The sequence below is a fragment of the Macrobrachium rosenbergii genome, chromosome 13 (genome assembly GCF_040412425.1).
Source record: "Macrobrachium rosenbergii isolate ZJJX-2024 chromosome 13, ASM4041242v1, whole genome shotgun sequence".
In the NCBI taxonomy this organism is placed as follows: Eukaryota; Metazoa; Arthropoda; class Malacostraca; order Decapoda; family Palaemonidae; genus Macrobrachium; species Macrobrachium rosenbergii.
The window spans coordinates 36,816,413-36,836,891 of record NC_089753.1 but is presented as its reverse complement, the minus strand read 5'-3'; the positions used below and the strand labels follow the sequence as shown (position 1 = coordinate 36,836,891).

At 37.4% G+C, this 20,479-nt stretch overlaps 2 protein-coding genes across 3 annotated transcripts in view; both read left to right on the top strand.

Annotated features, from left to right (window-relative positions):
• Positions 1-855: 855 nt before the first annotated feature.
• Positions 856-8,132, top strand: LOC136845199 (integrator complex subunit 12-like). Its single transcript, XM_067115237.1, has 7 exons — positions 856-1,442; positions 4,217-4,395; positions 4,832-4,948; positions 5,802-6,001; positions 6,187-6,346; positions 6,729-6,921; positions 7,824-8,132. The coding sequence occupies exons 2-7, from the start codon at positions 4,249-4,251 to the stop codon at positions 7,997-7,999; spliced, it is 993 nt and encodes a 330-aa protein (XP_066971338.1). The 5' UTR covers positions 856-1,442; positions 4,217-4,248; the 3' UTR covers positions 8,000-8,132.
• An 8,683-nt stretch (positions 8,133-16,815) lies between these two features.
• Positions 16,816-20,479, top strand: part of LOC136845197 (putative glucosylceramidase 3) — a 37,370-nt gene continuing 33,706 nt past the window's right edge. Inside the window, exon 1 of one of the 2 annotated variants that reach the window (XM_067115234.1) lies at positions 16,816-17,088. In XM_067115234.1, coding sequence (XP_066971335.1) covers positions 17,031-17,088 — 58 coding nt within the window. In that variant the 5' untranslated portion in view covers positions 16,816-17,030. The remainder of the gene's footprint in view (positions 17,089-20,479) is intronic. The other variant, XM_067115236.1, reaches the window with a different exon arrangement.

The following is a 20,479-nucleotide window of genomic DNA, read 5'->3' as shown; positions in this document are numbered from 1 at the left end:
CTTTCACACGCTACATATATGGGACTATATGCATTCACTTGACTGAACCCTTCACATCTGTTCTACTTTCATTTTCTGGCGATCACATACTACCCTTTGTACACCTATGGACTATGGTCCTTTATATGCTCACCTATCATGCTTTGTTGCTTTTCATGACGATAAAATTCGACCTCTCTCCTCCGTCAACATTCTGGGCGATAAGATAGCGCCGAACTAGGCTTTGAGAGATCACATAACCTTTATCGTCAAACCCACTTCCAGATCATTGACCTCTACACTTTACTGTCAACTTCGCTAAAAAGTTATCATGGGCATACACATTACTGTACTATAGGAGGTGCTTCTTTTCCCTCAATTTCCAACTGAACCGAATCCAGTGAAATCGTCTGATGATGACCCTGCCTTAACCTTCATTCCAGATTCTAGTTTTGCACCAGTCTGATCTCACCGCCTTTCTTTCTATTGGTTCTACATCGGCTAATGTTTTGTCGAGGTGAAGACTAATAATTGATAATTGAAGAATGAAGGTGGAAAGGCAGGAACAGTATAAACGAAAAATGGTACAAGTTAAGCTGTAAAATATCATAGGGATGAAATTGCCAATAAAGGAATTGGTAAGATGGAGGAACATAAACATTGATAAATACAACTGAATTAGCGAATGTTATAAGGAGGTGAAGAGTAGAAGAAACGTCAAAATTTTGTTGAAAAATGAGGGCAAATGGATAATTCTAATAAGCACTAAGTAGCCGAGTAAAGACAAACAAAGAGGAAAGCGAGAAAGAAAACAAACATCTTTCATCTACACATCTTGAAAAATTCTCACCTACTTCTCTCATACAAAATCAAGGCAGTTGAGGTCGTGTTCTAGATAAAGGCGAGTGATGTAGTGCGTGTGCTGCATAGGATTGATGCTCTACTTTTACGCTCATGTGGAGGTCATGGAATCAAACAGATTATGTGGAAGTTTTCTGCATGAGGGATTCATCCTTGATTCGTCATTACCAGATAAGTGTAGCTGGAATTGCAAACTTGAAACCCTTTGCTTCCCTACATCGATCTTCTGTTACCGGAAGCAATCCATGTGACAAAATAGTCATTTACGCTCCTTATGCTAAGTGTATACCAATTTTAATACTATATATTTATTTTACTAACATTGTTAACTAGAATTTAGTTGACTGGGCAAACACATACACTAAGCTTTAAGTTGCAGTATAATTTGCCAGGCTTTATTTTTAGTTATTACTAGTTACTCTTTAATTTATGTACTCAGAGCAACATTCTCTATGCTGTGCTAATTCAAGGCACTGTTCCGTAGTGGACAGGAGACATTGGACGTGTCTGCGTTACATCTAGACGAAGGTCTCCCTTTAATGAGTATTCTCACCGCTTTTTGGCACGAAATCAGTGCTTGCCCCTATTGAGAAGCTTTGAGAGTAAGTGTCTGTTTCATATTGCATGTGATTTAGACGGTTAAATCCCCTAAACTCTTGCTAATTAACATTGTTTACAATATCACCACCGCTCTTCAAGATAAGAGTGTGGGAAACGAGCCTAAAGTATTTTGCAAGGTGTGTTTACATTTGGCCAATATGGACCTTTAATATTATTGTTCCGTTTCCTGACGTAGAAATAAACTGTAGAATTGTCCATATTAAAATAAGTCCATCAGCGTAAGTTATAAAATTTTCGAAGTTATGAAAAATACGTTTAGTTATGGCGGAACTTTTAAATCCTGACTTGTGATTTTACCAAACTTACGAGATATGCCAGCGGCTAGTTCTAATAAATATATTGTAGAAATTTAGGGAAATTTGATGTTGGCAGGGGCGACGATTTACCGCAAACCAACCCCGTTTTAATTTGCCTAAAATAGCAATTTGGGTAAAGTTTTACTTTGAACTATACTAGCAAGACAAAGTTGAAAATATTTTCCTGTTATAAGGTGTGCTTTGAACGTTTCCGACGTTCGCTTGTTAGCAAATAAGTATTTTCATAGAGATACAGGATCGCCCATATTATCCTAAAATTCAGGGGGAGTCATTGGGAAAGTAGTTTTTGGATAGGGGAAAACTCAAAATGAGTGAAATCCAAGGATGTAGTTAGCCTAATCTAACAACCTAATCAGGTCTAGGGCACCAGGTTCTTATCTAGCCATGGAAGTTTTGCGTACTTCATGGACCGCACTACTTAATCTAACCTAGGGAACTTTAAATCAAAATAATAGGGTTGTGAACTAAGCATGATGAGTCCTTACCTAGTAGGGGGCTTTGCCCCCTTTAAAAATGGTGTACCAACTGGTTCTCAGGAAACTTGGCAATGGAAAGGAACTTAGGTACATATTGGCAGAAATACTGGAATGATTACTAGGCCATGTAATCCACTCTTTAAGCTGCCTCCAAAGACGTTTATATTTTTGGTATATATTTCTGGATTAACCATCTGGTGATTGCAACCTGAAGATGTCAGAGACATGCAGGCAGACCACCTGTCACTAATAATAGTGTTGCCAGCCTTAGTATACTTTTCAGTTAAAGGCACTAAGGTGGCTCCGTAAGAGGCACAATAAAAACTGTTGGATTCCATCTCAATCCCCTCAACACCCAAATGTCTCTTAAAGGCCTTTGCTGATCAGATTTACATTTACTAAAATGAGATTTGTGTGCTTTGACAACGGCACTGGGCCCACTAGTGGGCTATTGATTGATGAAAGCATAATCATTGACCACAGAACAAAGCTCCTCCTATCAACACTAGTTTTGAGGAAAGGATGAGACAACAAATATGGTGATCCCAACACTTACTCAGTCAATGATTGTCAAATAAAACTAAATTCCATGCTGGAAAGTGTGAACCTTGCAGGAAAGTACTGTACCTTTAAAATCACCAATACTGTAATTACAGTGATGTGTTGTTTTTTACTAGGGATTTTTACAGTACAGTACTGTAATTACAGTGATGTCTCGCTTTTGCCCTAGGGATTTCTACAGTACTGTTACAGTACAATCAAGTGTCTGTCTTCCCAGTAACCCGAAGAAGAATTGCATTTCAAGCACTGTTCACAATTAGGTAATACCAAATGTTCCAAAAGGAGAGCAACTGCCTGTTCCTGTGAAGCATAAAAATTTGCATGATATAAAACAATACTGTACAGGCAAAATAATCTAAGGAACAAGAGTCGCACAACTGCACTAAAGGATCCATTACTGTAGACAGAAGCCAGTTTTTTGGGCAAGCCCCAAATATCAAAATCCAACTTAATTAATTATGTAAAACTAAAATAACAGTCAGGCTCCAGCATTTTCCACTTGCAGTAACCACATTTGCCAGTGAAAATAACAACAAAAGATATCCTAAATACACTAGCCATCCTTATCCATTATGTACTAGAAGAAAAAAAGCATTGGATCAGGAGCTCCACTTCCATGACCATCTTAAACATAAACAAATTACTGTACTTAGAAAAGTTGAAGCAAGTAACAACTTTTCAAGGTAAATATCTTGGTAACAGTATATTTGCTTTGAATTTCAGTTTGATTATTTCAAAAATCTAAGTAGAATGTGATAATTATAGTTGTGGATTATGGCAAATTGTCGCACCCAAGATAACATTGGATTTTGTGGTAAAAAACTCATACTGACTTGTCCAAACTTAGAGCTAGTTTTTTATCCCTAGACTTAGCATATTCTGTGTGTAAAATCTTTGAGAGCAATTTCTTTTATAGAAAGTTAGAAATAGGCCTGGACCAAACTGACTAACAATAGCCTAAGCACTGTACCAATTCAACTTTAATTAGCTGGGGTCTCTGCTTTAGCAGGCAGAGACACCAGTTACCTTTAGTCTAGGCTTATGATTTCTAAAGACTGTGCTTTCATCCTTGATAGAACTTGCGCCTTTTAACTCAATTTCAAGAAGCTGGAGCCTGATATCACATATATACTGTAGACTTAATTAGTGTAATGAGTCCTCATTAAATGTGTTGTGGTCTTGCTCAAGTTTTGTGATCACACATGTGATAATTTTTTTCTAAAGGGATAATGTCTTACTACCTACAATGATTGTCATCTGGGTTAAAGGAGTTCTAGAACTCCTTGACAATATACCAAGGCTCAGTTTTATGTTGTACTGTATGGCATACATAATGTTTAATTAGCTATGGTTTCATAAACTTTTCACCATTGCTTTCTATTAAGAATTGTCTTTTCACAGGTGCACATGTAACAAATTGTTACACTGCAATCATGGCCAGTCTAGAATTAGATCCGATGTTTCGAAGAGGGCTGCGTCTCTTACACTCCCGCAGTCGTGAATCTGTAAATCAACTGAAAGCCATTGTTGATGAAGCTGTCCGGCAGCGTCAGGGGAAATCCATCCCAACCATGAATAAAGTAAGAAAATTACTTTTTTATTATTCAGTGATTATATGCTGTTAATATGCTTAGACAAGTAAGTACAGTAATTATTTTGCTTTTGCCTTTAGCTACTGCTCATTCCTAATCGGCAAAAGATGTCCAATAAAAGCATTGATCTTGCTGAGGTGGTCAAGTTATACACATAATATGAACAGTAGTGCTTGATGGATCATTTTAATTGTTATCCATAGCATAATGAAGTGAGTTATATGCCGAGAGACGATGAACAACAACAGTAATAACTTTAATCATGAAAACTTCCCGAGAACAAACTGTGAAGAAAAGAAAAAATTTAAAGCTGATCCAGCTGTAATTTTGATGTATTGTTTCATTAGTGCATGCACCAGTGATAATACATGTATACGTACAGTTCTGGTATTACTCTTGTGTTTATTTTTCTACTTGGCCTTAGGATCCTTTCAGCTTGCGTCGGGAGTCTCCAATTCCAAGATCTAAACCAGGGAGCCCAATACCTCTTTCTCTTTCTAGAAAGGAGGAAATGAAAAAAGATATGGATAGAAAGCATGGCGTGAGTATATTTTCTTAGATATTTTTTGTCTTGTTGTAATACATGGCATTTTTTTAATGCCAGTTTTTTTCAATCTTCACTGGTAGCTTAAGTTCAATTGAATCAGATCACCATGGCAATACAAGTGTATTGTAATTGGATACACAATGTAGATTCAGTTCTGGTGCATTTACCAGTCATTATGATTACATAATGTATCATGTAGGAACAGTTCACTAGAAAGTTTATACCAGTATACTGTGTTATAAAGTTGCTTACCCAGACAACTCTGCTGTGTTTATACTCTTATGGAAGACCAAGATTGGGAGCAAGGGGTGGCTAGAGAAGTTTGACAGGTAGAAGACCTGAAAGAAACAGATAGACAGTAAATGACATAAAGTGATACAGCTTGTGCCAAATGTACACTGCAAATAAGTGTAAGGTGTTCCTTCTTCTGGATCAGTGAAGAGTAAACTATGGAAATATAAAGATGAGATAAAAATTGGATGAAAAGTTTTCATCAGTAAATTTCTTTGTCTTTTCATAAGGGCAAACAAGTAATGATTTCTTTCCATTCTCTTGTGATTTGTTTACTTTCTATCTGAATGCCCATCTGTTATGTATCTTCTTTTATCTCATATATCAGTATTTTTTAGGCTTTCTTACAGATTATCCCCTTAGCTAAATTTAATATTTTTTTGACTGACTGCTTATTCTACCTTTCTCATTACAAGTTTAAACTATCTCAGTCCTACAGACCTCAACTTTGTTTTCCAGCTTCTTGACACCACACTTCTTAGTAACCTCCTTACTTGTAGTTATGGTTAGCCTATAACTATATATAAATGTGAGCACTTATAATTTTTTCTTGCAGATGCGAGATGAAGACATAATCATGCCCAAAAGACCTCGCTTGGATTCTCCAAGCACATTCAAGTCTCACACTCCATCACCGACTCCATCATTAAAATCGGAAAGTTCCTCCCGTAGTCGTAAATCGGATGAAAGTGACTCTGACCCAGAAATGAATGATTTGAGAGAACTAATGGATGGCGTTAACTGTACGGTTTGCAAGTAAGTTTAAAAATATAAAAAAAAATAAGCGTCAGTGAACCTCTTCATGTCCAAGGCGTTGAATATTTTCTCCGTCAGTATACTGTACAGTATGTCTAATGTATTCATTGCAAAGGATGCTACTCTTGAATTTGTGTAAATTACACGTGAAACATATTTCATCTTATTATTTCTGTTATTTCCAGGAGCTTTGAGCAGAGTACCCGCAATCAGTTAGTAGAGTGTCAAGAGTGCCACTGTTTATATCATCAAGAATGCCATAAGCCTCCTGTTACTGACCAGGATGTTACTGATCCACGATTAGCATGGTACTGTAATAAATGTACAAAAACATTAAAGAAACAGGTAAGATCACAGCAATGCTTTAGCATAATATTTGTAAATTGTTCCTATAGCTACTAAAATGACTTGTCATTTTCAATGACAGCTGTTTTTTGGTGTTCATATTTATAGATTGATTTACTAGAGGTTTGCATTGTTGAAGTTCAGGGATCAGGGGATTTTTTCTTAAGACTTTATAATTTTATTTACTGAATAATTAAAGCCCTTTCTGCAGTTATTTGTAGTTTATATACAGTATGCATGGGGCTGTTACACATTGTGAAAACGGACCTAGCATTGAAATTAGACATATTTATGTATGCTCAGCATCATCTTTGGAGAATTTAGATCATGTTGTTAACTTTTGCAGTGGAAAAAGTAACATCTTATTGCATTTCCATTTCAGAATAGTATTGTTAGTGCCTCAGGAGGCAATGGAGCCAGTAGCAGAGGTGTCCCAAGTGGAGGAATAACGGGTATCTCCAACACCAATAAATCAGGGAGCATGTCTAGACCTACACCTTCTCCAACAAAAGGTTTAGGTATGGCCAGGCCATCACCTTTTGCTAATCTCTCCTCTGCATCAGGAAGGAATGTAGGTAAGTTCTATTTTATACACAAGTTGGTCCAAGATCTGTTGTAAATATCATGGTAAACTACACAGCAAATGCTTTGTGGTTCTGTACAAGACTTTACAGACTGTATGAAGAAAAAAGAATGGGCATTATTGATAATAATAATTGCTAGAGTAACATTTTTCTAAAAATATTTGTCATCTCTGCTTATTGTTGAAGTTCAGAACTTTTGAGCAATGGTGAGTTTTGTAAAGTTGTTATATGTTGTTCAGAGTGTTATTTTTGTCCAAGTGGGAATTACAGTGATTGGGTGAGGTGATGGGTTAGGTGAAATTCAGCTGATTTTTTAAGTGTGTTGGCCATATTTTTCTTAATGGTAAAAGAATGGCATTTTTTGGGCATATGGTGATTGTCTATGAAAATTAAACTTTCACAGCTTGTATTAGATATTTATTTTTGTTGCTTTTATAATTGTGATTCTTTAAGCACAAGTTTCTTTCCAGAATTACAGGATATGTACTTTTAAGGATTTTAACGTCTTAAATAAAGAGGCATAATTGGTAAAGGGCCTTGAACTTTTAATTTTTCATATCATTCAATGTACGGGCAGTTGAATGTATGGAAGCTGTAGCCCATTCCAAGATGTTTCATAAACAGGTGCTTTTTGTGTTACTGAAAATAGCGTAGGTGTTTGTTAATTTGTGTTATTTGTTACTTTCTTCCTTTTGAGTCATTATTGTAAAACATCCAGTCTTATTCATGCCACTGGCTCTCTCTATTACTTATTACAGTAGTACTACATCTTTTGTTGTCCTTCTTTTTTGTATGAGATGATTTCAGTATGTCAGTGCAAAACTAATGGCCAACTGATTTAGTGTTTTGCCAAGACTTTGCATTTACTGTGTAGTCTTATTCTTGATTTTCAGGCTCAGGGAATAACAACAGCGGTAACAATGGGAATAAGCCTTCCCTTTCATCTTCGTCTTCCTCTTCCTGTAGCAAGTCGACAGCACCTTCTAATTCCATGATTTCAGCCGAGAAACGAATGCAGTTAATGAAGAAGAAGGCTGCAGCAAAAATGGCTGAGAAACGAAAGATGTAAATCAGAAAACTGGAAGCATAGTCATGAAGTAAATATTTCCAGTTATAGGTTTTATATACGATATGTAACTTTAGTACAATTATGTAGGCAGTAAAAAGTAAACAATGCACATCAATATAATTTACCAAACCCATTCATAGTTTTCAATCATTACATCACATGTTTAGAGGTTCTAAATATTTTCACATCTATGCATATAGTATACGTGTAACGTATGCTTTGTCATGTGTATTAATATTTTTATTTTTTTTTATATAATGAAGACACAACAAATATGGCTGCCCAGATCAAGCTTGATTACAAGAGATGTGAGTAATGGGGCTTCCTTTATAGGTGATGATGACCACTAAAAATAGGAACATAAGGTTGATAAAAAATACAGAGATTGGTACAAAGCTCCGTATTCTAGAGGTGGATCTAACCCACTGGCTTAAGTATGACACAAACATTTACTGTCAAGCTGCATTATTTGAAAAATCCCTTGTGAAACTGAATTTCAAAGTGGGAGATGGGTAACTACCATGTACAAAAACAGGCCTTATATAAAAAAACCTGGAAAACTGACCTCACAATTCTTCACTGTGAGTTGCCTTCACAAACCCAATTGGAACTCACTCCAAAGATATGTTATGTCAGCTTTCAAAAATTATCCTTGACATAAAATGCATAAAAGTACTGTAATACTAAGTAACTAGACAAATTTTTCATGAAATATATAGCATTTCACTGAGGCAGCCTATTACTGTAGCATAGTCTATTCTCAGAAACTAAAATTTGCAGTGTAGCCACCCTTAGAGTACTGCTGACTGTAATAAGAGATATTACGAATATACTACATTATGAAAGTACTATCCAATTCCTGTGAAGGAAACCTGATTAATTTTATATTGTACTGTATATATATTTAGATTTTCCTGTAAAGTAGATCAATTATAAGTTAATATGATTGATAAACCAGCAATACCTGTACCAAGCTTCAAGGTATAGGTGTGGATTGGTAGGAGATTAACAACTGTCATTTGCCCTTACAAAATTTTCAAAGTAAACTTGTTCATATGGGAATACTGTACAAACCATTGCCATTATGTTGGAGTATTCCTCAGCATGAGGAAGAAATGGTCATTGAAGCATGATAACAAGGTAGTTAATTGGAAGTGGTCACTGAAGCATGATAGCAAGGTAGTTAATTGGTGGTAGGTGGGCTAGCAGTGCCCATACCCCATTCACCTGCCATAAACTGCCACTTATTCTAAAGTTGTTGTTGGGTACAGACGTGTGCTGCACTCTGACTGTGAAGTTGAAGATGTTTTTTCTTATTTTTTGTATGTTTGGTGTTTGTGTCTTGTTCACATGATGGATGTCAACAAGACAAGTGATCAACAGAGGTCTGAAGGACATGAGCAGTTGTGTGGCAACTTTATGTCCTCTGTATCTGTGGATTACACTGTTTTTGTTTGTTCTGCAGGGTTATGACCTGCATCCCTGGCTCTCCCTGTGAAGGGTAGGCTGGCTGGTTTCCTTTGCAATGGAAGAGGTTCAGCAAGATGAGAAGAAAGGCCACAATGCATCTGCCAGCATCTTCAGGAGGAATACTCCAATGCTGTCATTGGCAAACTTTTTCAGCTCCTTCCCTGGACTGCCTTACTTCTTTCTCTGACCCCCTGCTCATTCTCCTTTGGCTCAGTCCGAGAGGGATATGCACGTGGAGGTCGGCGACCAGCTAGTGCTCTCCAAGAATGATGACCCAAGTGTGTGCACTAATCTCTCCCTAAGTGAAACCTACCCTTGCTTCCTTGGCTGCTCTGAAGAAGATGCAGCCGTCCCGTGCTATTTCAGGCAACCAACTTCAGCATTTCTGGACCACTTTAGTTTTAGCTAAGGGGTCACCTGTTTCTGATGTTGGTGCTCCTGCTAGGGAGCTCAGTGCTGTTGAGTCTCTGTTAGTGGTCATGTTGCTCAAGGGAGATAAGTACTCCTGCAATATGGAATAATTGCTGCTGTCTACCACATTGTAGTAAAACCATGTCATAAACACACATTGGCAACTTAATGCACACATAAACAGGTTAAACACATGTCACTGACTTATTGGTAGCCCTAACCAATGGTTCATTTGATTATTCAGCATTTCCCAAAGGGTTGTTCTTCACTTATGGTCAATGATTTGTTTTCACCCTGTTTGTGATATGTATGTGGTAAGTTGCTGACAAGTATTTATGAAATGTTTTACTGGAGCTTGAATACACCCTTTTTTCTCTGCCTTCATATTGCCAAGCTCTTCCGCCTCATATTCTTTTGCCCCTTCTTCTTGTCATAGGAAGAAACAAGAAGAAGAAATCTTGAAAGTTTTCTCACAAAGATTGGTGGTGGAACTTGCTTACATGTGGGTGGGATGTCTGCCTTGGGCAGGGTTGACATCATGTTCTCCAAGCATGTTTGTGGCCCAGTGTCTTGCTGTTCCTGCCAAGACACAAGGACTGGGCTCTTCTTTGGCGCATGCCTCAGCTGAGGTACATAGTGGAGAGTTGGCTCTGCCTTACAGGTAGCTGCTGGGTAGCTTGGCTATCACATGCACATAATCTGCTGACTCTTAGGGTGTTCCTGGTCCATCCAGGACTCCAGATGTGCATGTGCATGATAGCAACTGTGAGCGATCACCATAGCCTCTACTAGTTGTGCTTCAGTTGATTATAGGGAGGTCTGTGGGAAGGTTGATCATAGATAGGAACATGCTCATTCTGTTCATGAGTCAGCCATGGCTCATGGTTCAATGACTGATGCAGTGAAATCTGATTGTTCAAGTACACGATTCCAAGAATGCTCACTAAGCCAGGCTGGTGTGTCAGCCTCTCTTTTAGGAAGGGGGAGAAGTCTAGAGGGCGGCAGTGGTCATCTTCACAGCACAGGAAGCTCTGTAGAGCACTGAATGGAGTTTTGTAGCATATTGCCTTTAATCCACTCATATTCACCTCCATTGTGACCACAACCCTCCAAGAGTAGAAATTGATGCATTATGTTACTGAACTCCACATATACTTTGAAGGTCAACAATGCCCCTCTCTGGACTTTCCCCCCTTACGTTGCTTGCCAGGTGCAACCAATGCTTTCTCCACAGACCCTTACCTGTATATTTTTGCCTGCAAAGTTTTGTACAAATAAAATCTTATGATCTTGAGGATTTATCACTGTCAAGGAAGCATGAATATTGGTCATTTTTTGGGGATTTCTCACCATCAAAAAAAGCATGAATATTGACAACTTATTCTCACCCTCACCTGCTGCAGAGAAAGAATATGAAAAATGGGAAAAATAATGTACAAAATTTCTGTTGATGTAGCCACAGCATTTAACCACACTTATTATTATTATTATTGTTATTATTATTCAAAATGAGTACTCAAGCTTCTACAAACTAGAATACCTATTGGTGAAAAAATAAAAAGAAAGTTTTATATAAATAGACATTTATATATTAACAAAACGCATCAGAAAAAACTACAATAATGATGCAATGATGCTTCACACTTCAAAGAAATTATTACAGCCCACTTAACAAGCAACAGCAAAAATTACACTGCTAGGGAGACCACTCTGCAGTTTTCAAGTAACAAAATACAAGATTTATGATGCTGGATAGTGTGGCATTGTGGCACCTCACCAGTGGATACTAACGCTCTGGAAAGGGAGCAGCATACATTAGTTTTTCCATTTTGAAATTGTGGATGTGGAGCATGAAGCACAGCAGAGTTAAGTCGAAAACTACGTTGAAGACATCTGAGACATTCCTTCTGTATTTTGAAGGCTGTTTTCAATGATGCAGTACCACATATTGTACAGGGACTTTCAGAGAGAGAGTCGCAGTTGTTAAGGAAATATTTATGGCCTGTTAGGGAAAGACATCAAAACAAAAGCCAGTTCTTCCTCATCTGTCACTTCTTCAGTAATGACTAGAGAGTCTCCTTCCCCCTAGCCAGTAGCTATAATTAACAAGTAAAAATGCGCCAAAGTTTCTTTGGTACAATCGAGTTTCTGTACAGCATATAATGCTGTATGAGCCATGGCCCATGAAACTTTTGGCCACGGCCTGGTGGTGGCCTGTCCTATAGCACTGCCAGACGCACGATCATGGCTAAATTTCATGTTAAATAAAATAAAAACTACTGGTGCTAGAGGGCTGCAATTTGATATGTTTGATGTTTGGAGGGTGGATGACCAACATGCCAATTTGCAGCCTCTAGCCTCAGTAGTTTTTAAGATCCGAGGGTGGACAGTAAAAGTGTGGACAGACAGACAAAGCCATCTCATTAGTTGCCTTTTACAGAAAACTAATGATGAGAGACATGGCTGAAATTTCAAAGAATGATCACCCTGAGATGGTTTTTCATGATCAAAAGGAGGAGCTGGTGATTGATGTACCAGAGCCCTTGAAGATTGGTGGTCCACAGCCCTATGAACCTGTTGGGAGACCCTTTACTGTTTTAGACTTCTTCCAACAAGAGTCTTGGTCTCCAAGCAACATTTTGTGTGAACGTGTGACGAATATTCTTTTTGGGTATATTGTAGGAGGTGGTCAAGTTGTGGGGTTGCCTGCGCAGACATTGTCTTTAAATAAAAAAACCCTTCTGTAGCAACACACAAGTTGATGACACTCATGGTTCACCAGAAAACATGTTGGGAAATGAGACTGGAGGCAATCTGAATTTACTGATTTATCAGAATGAAATTAAGCCCCAAGAATAAAAATAATCAGGGTCACATAGCATGTAAATTTTAATAAATCTAGATTTAGAGATCAACCCTAGTGGGTAGTAATTGTTTAGAGTAAACATTCCTTATTATCTTAGCTGAGTTTTACCCCAATTAACTTTGACTGCAGTACCCAGGAAGTTTTTTTTAGCATCTTTCCACCAAGGTTTTCACCATCTGGATTAATTTTTTCTATACAGTATTGTGTGAACATAAAATTTCTTCGCTTGTCAAAGCAATATTACACAAGTATGAACGTGCAAGATATCAATTTTCCCACCAATAATGTCTATTTTTGCGTAAAGTTTGGCAGCAAGATGCTAAGGTATTTCAGGAAGTGTGCTCATGCAACATCACCATCAAGAGATCATATAAAAGAACAAATGAGTCTCTACTAACCAGTGTATCTTATGATGACAGGCTTCTCACAGACAGAAAAACATGTACTGTATATGTGTTAGTCCATTTTTGCAACTTAAGTATATCTTAGTTTAACCAGACCACTGAGCTGATTAACAGCTCTCCTAGGGCTGGCCCTAAGGATTAGATTTATTTTTACGTGGCTAAGAACCAACTGCTTACCTAGCAACGGGACCTACAGCTTATTGTGGAATCCGAACCACATTACGACGAGAAATGAATTTCTATCACCAGAAATAAATTCCTCTAATTCTTCGTTGGTCGCTTGGAGAGTTGAACGCTGGGCCAATGCCATTTGAATATAAAAGTAAAACAATCTCCGTTGGTGTTTCTCTTTCTATACTTGCCCTTCTCTCTCTCTCTCTCTCTCTCTCTCTAGCTATTAGCCACCTGCAAATATACTGCTGGTTGGTTAAGATGAAAAATGGCTCCAAGCTCAAGCAAGCAGATGATTGGCAATTAAAAAATGAAACTGCATTGCAATACAAAACTGAATTCAATGTTTTAGTGAAAATACACAGTAGTTATTTGTTTGTAACTTGTTACGCTATTACATAATCTCACAGGTTACATCACTAGAGCATGAAATAGTAAAACCCAAAGCAAGTTGTCAACAGTTTTAAATATGAGAAAATGCTAGAAAATATCTGGCAGATACGAAATACTGTACAGTACTTATGAAAGAAAGTCGAGATTAGATAAGTTCATAAACTATTTCGTTGTACTCTCATCTCCTATGTCAATTCTGTCACGAGCATATTTTATGCAATTCTCTGATAACTGGGCATATTTTTTGCCTTGTCACTGTACCATGTAACACATAATAGTACAAAAACTAAAGTCACACTCTAACTGAGACCTCACAAGGTATGGTACTACATAACATGTTGCCACCCTTTCAGTGAAAATATGAAAAATGCTGAAATACTGTCTTAATTATTTTGGTAATGGGAACATAGATAACTGGTTCATACATTAAATTTCTAAATACAAAAAGATTTGGTAGCTATGTAATTTTTCTAAGTACAAGGGGATTCATCAAGACCATGTCATTTTGAAAATGCTGTAACTCTAATGCTTAGATTTTACCATTGCAACAGTCGCTGCTTTTGCAAATTATACAAGCAAAACTATTTTGGGGAAAATTACTATTTCTTAAAGCAAAAAGAAATTCCTCCCCTACAACCATTTTCTGTTCTGCATTATTTCTCAATAAAAATTATGAATTCCTCTTTACGACCTACTGGCCATCCATACAAACCATACATTTCGTTTTCTTTCTACTCTAATACTGTAACAGGTAATATGTACATATTCTCGCGAATACAAAACATTATACTGACTGTACAATGAACGATAATGGAAAGCCTTTTGGTACACCACAAATAATGACTAAAAATACAAACGTTCATCCAACTAGTCTGAATGCAGCAGTGCAACAGAAAATGCAAAACTATTATACATCCTGGCAGGTTGACAAACACATCGAGAGTGATGTGCCTTTCGCTGGTTGACAGTCAACACGTTTCCCGTTCTTTCTAAAATGTAATTATTTATATTTTTGGTAGTACTATATTGCTGGAGTTCCCAAACCATAAAAAATGATGGTAATGTAAGAGAGGGTAAAGGAAATACGCCCTAACGCTAGGGGCATTACATGAAATATCCCGGGCATATCCGTCAGTTACTAAACTATATTAGAATGTTCAACGTCATATTATGCGCTCGTTTATCAACGGCACTACCAGAATTCACTGACTATTGATAGTCATCACATGAAACTTGGCAATTTTCTGAACTGAAATGGGGCATAACCTCTCTCTCTCTTTATGTATATATATATATATATATATATATATATATATATATATATATATATATATATATATATATATATATATAAAAAAAATCGCATATATATATATGAATTTTCTAATAATCTATTTCAATAAAAGGCGTGGCTCTAGTGTAAAGGCAAGAACAACTAAATTTATTCTTTTACTGTAGAACCCATCTGAATGCAGCAGTCCAATACTAAATACAAAATTATTGTACATTTATGACTTTTGAAAGAGTCATACCTTCAAAAATGTGCAGATTATTCATTTTTCAACTCTGAATTATAGCATACAAATTTCCGATCAACAAAGTACCCTATCAGTGTAATCTAGTTATACTATATTATAAGATGATTTTTAATAAAGAAAGAAATATCAACTTATCATTACATTTCTAGTAACATTTTTCTTTACTTCTGCAAAAAAAAAAAAAAAAAAAAATACTAACGATAAGGATACAATGTATAGGCTACGCGTGAGTGATCTGGAGATCATATTTGTTAGGGGAGGGGGAAGGGGAGGCAGAGGAATCATATATATTGTACGGACAGCGGAAACAAACACCTTATTTACGCTCTTCTTAAACACACATTCAAGCAGCATCGATAAGCATGCTTGATTAAAACATAACAGTGATGTAACTTCCCATCCTGTTACTCCCCATGCTGTTAGTACAGAAATAGTAATATGCTCCAATCTTTTTTTACTCAAGACTAAGAAGTTAAGATTGTAGTACCATAATTTTTTTCTTTATTTTACTTTTACAAGTTGATATTTTTACAAGATCTTGAGGTTTTACGATTTGCATAATGTTGCATGAACACATCTATATCGTATGTCTGGCAGCATTGTTTTCTCCGGTGAGCAGAGAAAATTAGCCCTAATCCCCTTACGTACTGGTTTGAGAAATGTATCTCATTACACTCAACAAAACAATGTAAGTGCTCAACTCCAGCGCTTACATTCAACAAAGTTGTGTAAGTGCTTAATTCCTGAAGTGCTTAATGTCGAAAACAAGACAAAATAGTCTCGCCCTCATTAATAAAATATTGTAAATGCCTGATTCACTTTACGAACGCCTGGCTCTGCTCCCCGGCTTCGTGAAACACCTGCTTGAGGTGTTACCAGATTTGCAAATATTCTGCGCTTTTAGTATAATTTCAGCATCGCCGATTAACGTAATTTCTATATGTATTTGAAGTCATCCTACTGTTGTAAGGTTCTTGTGACATCAATTTAGGATGATTAAGCCTACATCAAAATCCATCAAACATCATATTTTCGCAATCAAATAATTGAAATAAAAGTTTCAAAATATTCATCACTACCGCATTGCAATTAAAAGACATCCCCTTATTGTGGCATTAATTCAAAACTTCCGAACTGCCTGAAGGAAGAACTACAAGTCTATGTACGAACTGGAGATACAGATAACGATTTTTCCACGGGTAACCGTGTATCCGTATCACATGCTAACCGGGTGGGTGTTTTTTTTTCTTAGCTTGAAAAAGAATAAGCACCGAAAAAATCTCTAATCGCCTTGGGAGATGAGCTAGCGTTTGGTGAGGGGGATCCAAAAGCTTCAAAAATGTGTTTTTTTTTTTTTTTACAAGGTATTGTCTTTATTTTCAAATACTAGTCTGGTGTTTTGTTTATAACTCCATCCTGAATTCAAATAATTGCTCAAATAAACATCAGTAACAATTGAAGTGGTGTACAAAACATACCTAAATCTTTAGCATTATCTCGTAACCACTTAAACGTATTTCTTAAAATTTTAGCAATATTTTAAAAAGACGTCTAGCAAGATCTGCTATTATAGGTATGGTAACACTCCTGGCCGCCAGCACTTGGCAGATCTCTGTTCTCAGCGCCCTTTGGGGTAGAAGTGCTCAGCTTTTTGTCCGCTTATCAATTTTTCCACATTTGCTGGTTTCAAGGTTACTCTTAATTACTATAAAATACCTGCCAGGTAAAAGGTGGTATAGCAGTTGACTGAGTTGAATCAGTCGTCCCGCTTGACGACGATGCTGACACTTACGAAGATCATCCCTATTTTAACTTTGCTCTACCATGGGATTCAAGGTAAGACGGAGTTCAAGCGTTTACTGTAGGTTTCAGCGGTAGTACTGAAGATTTCTATGTTAAACGTTGTAGCTTTCGTTGTTATTTAATAATGAATTTATTTCATAAATCTGCCTCACTTGAAATCTGTTTTTCAAATAGGCTGTGATGTTGAAGACCTGTGAAGTAGAGCATTTTTAGGCGAAGTGTATATAACGTGTTAGAAGTTTCAAGGGTGTGGTAATCTTCATAGATATGCAAACTAAGCAGATCAGAATTCTGAGACTGCGTGTTTAACATGCATTCCTTATAATTCGTGACTGAAGCATTTGATCTAAAAATAAAAAAAAAAAGATGGATATCACCACAGTAGTTCCTGCATCATAACCGTCTTTGTGAGTGCTTGTAGCGAGAGAGAGAGAGAGAGAGAGAGAGATGTAATTTTCTCGACGATCAATGTTAGCAACAGCAGAAAACTAACAGTTCAGTTTATATGGGATGATTCCAACTCTATTATTGCTGCAACCCGCGAGTTTGGGCTCCTTTCGGTATGACCACGGTTGAGCTTAAAAAAAAAAAAAAAAGTAAAAAATGCGCCGAAGTTTCTTCGGTCCAATCGAGTTTTCTGTACAGCGTATAATGCTGTATGAAACTCTCAGCCATGGCCGGTGGTGGCCTGTGTTCTAGCACCTATAGCGGTGCAAGACGCTCGATCATGGCTAACTTTTACCTTAAACAAAATAAAGACTACTGACGCTAGACGGCTGCGATTTGGTATGTTTGATGATTGGAGGCTGGATAATCAACACACCAATTTGCAGCCCTCTATCCTCAGTAGTTTTTAAGGCCTGAGGGCTGACAGAAAAGTGCGGACGGACAGACAAACAGCCATCTCAATAGTTTTATTATACAGAAAACTAAAAGTTAAAAAAAAAGATGCTTTCGTTGTTAGCAATGACTGGATTTTGCTAAGAGTAGAATGCATGAAAGGTTAGGTCGTGAAAACCAGTAATTCAGTTCCAGATTCACGGAAAGCTCATTCCTCAAGCCAAAAGGGGGTGGGGGTAGGGAGAGAGGCGTCGAAGTTAAAATTACATTAAGATAAGTGCTCGTTCAAACATTGTTTGGAACTGCAGGTCCCTGACAGTATCTTGTCATGTGCACAATAGAACAGAATACAATAGGCCATAGGCCAAGAGCTGGGACCAATGAGGTCATTCAGCGCTGAAACGGAAATTGTGAGTAAGGAGGCTTGAAAGGTGTAACAGGAAGAAAACCTCGCTGTTGCACTATGAAACATTTGTTGGAAAGGATGGAAGAGAATATGAACGGAGGTACAGTAAAAGGAATGACAGAGGTTGCAGCTAGGGGCTTGTCATATAGCCTACAGACTTAAGATTTAATATTTTTTTCAACAGTAAAATCATAGTTATTATGCAGATGATGAAGTTGCTTATCCTGAGTCAGATTCTAATCCTTCATAAGGAAGGATCAAGAAATCGCAGAAAATATTCATTTTGACATTCAAAGACATTTTTCTTTAAGTGACCTTTTGTCACACAAATGTTTGCGATTTCGTAGTAGATATTTTACCAACGGACAAAACAGTGTGTATAAAGTGGTATAACTCGAGAGTCGATTCGATCAATATTCAGTTTCTTTCAGAGTTTAATATCGGCACTGGAAGCCACTTACTTATTAAACAAACCACATAAATAACCAACAAATGCAAAAAATAATCAAACATCTCAATGGTTACACAGATATGAATATACTGACATTACAAAATGGTGTCCAGAAGGAAACATAAAAAATAAAAAAAATAACTGTAACAATAACTGAAGAACTCCCGTTGAAAACTCGCAATTAATATGCAAGCACTGATATTTGAGCAAAAGCATCCAAATGCAGCATTATCTAAAAAAAATCAGTATCAGGACAACCAAAAGCAGGAATCCTGTCTGACAGGCAAAAACAACACTCGGCACTTGATTGCGGCGAGCTGAGAAAGTGCAGGGAAATTCTTTCCCAAATAAGTGACGCTCAAGACGAGTCACAACTTCAGGTGAAAAAGAAGACAAATAAAAAATACGACGAAGTTTCTTCGGCGAAATAAAACTCTTAGCCGCGGCCCATGAACCTCAGCCATGGGCTGGTGGTGGCCTGTGTTGTTGGTACCTATAGCGCTGCCAGAAGTAAGATGATGGCTAACTTTTACCGTAAATAAAATAAAAATACCGAGGCTAGAGGGCTGCAATTTGGTATGTTTGGAGAGAGAGGGAGAGAGATAGCAATTTCTAGCCCTCTAACCTCAGAAGTTTTTAAGATCTGAGGGCGGACGGACAGACACAGCCGGCACAAAAGTTTTCTTTTACAGAAAACTAAAAATGAAAAATGGCATTTTCTCCTGATCTTCCGGAACTTCGTATAAAACACGAATACTCAATTCTACGGTGCACCGACCTTTTCGGCAGAGAATATGATCGATGCGCTAAAACATTTCTAAAAGTTAGTTTAACAGTACACAAGAATGTGGGACTGACGAGCACGTAAATAACAAGAGGGAACACAGCAGTACACATATCTGTCCTCTGTACGTGTTAACAACTTAACACAATTTAAAATATTAAATGAATACCTTTGGATGAAGGCTATAAGGCAAGTGGATGCGTAACTCGGCAACGCGAGGTGGTGGGGGTGACACCCCCCACGCCCCGAAGAGCAGGACAACCTTGTGTAGAATAGCCTACTCCAGCTTGCGCTGAAGGTAATGCATATGCAAAGACCTCAGACTTGTATGTTAGGAAAAATACACATTACTTCCAAAACTTGTCATATTAAATGAATACCTTTGTATGCACGACGCGTACAGATAGGGTTGAACAGCCATTCAGTCACACTCCAGAATTCTGTCGTAAGACACTGACATAACATAAATACACCAGATCCAAAATGATGTATTATGAGAAACAGACAAGCAGCGGCTCATATAAATTGAAAAGCACAGGAATAGATAGACAGAGAATTATGGATATAATTTTGCCGTAACAACAGGGCAAGCAAATGATCACAGATAGTTACATTGGTTGGCATAACCCGACAATCTCTTTGCACGGATAATTTCCTACCATACTATCGTATCACCATGCAAGTTCTACAAACTTTTGGACAAGAGTAACCGAGGAAGACTTAGAGTCATGACCTCTTGCAATAAAAAAACATCCAAATGTTGCAGAGACTTTACTTATTCACAATACACGTTGCAATACAAACAAGTAAATATGCGCCAAGTTTCTTCGGCGCAATCGAGTTTTCTGTACAGCCGCTACAGCGTAGAATCAAGGCCACCGAAAAAGAGGTCCATCTTTCGGTGGTCTCGGTATAATGCTGTATGAGCCGCGGCCCATGAAAC

Bases quoted from the DNA above. Each gene is read 5' to 3' on its own strand.
- LOC136845199 (XM_067115237.1), top strand. From the start codon at position 4,249: ATGGCCAGTCTAGAATTAGATCCGATGTTTCGAAGAGGGCTGCGTCTC. The intron at 4,396-4,831 runs GTAAGAAAATTA...ACTTGGCCTTAG, and splicing joins CCATCCCAACCATGAATAAA to GATCCTTTCAGCTTGCGTCG. The intron at 4,949-5,801 runs GTGAGTATATTT...TTTTTCTTGCAG, and splicing joins ATATGGATAGAAAGCATGGC to ATGCGAGATGAAGACATAAT.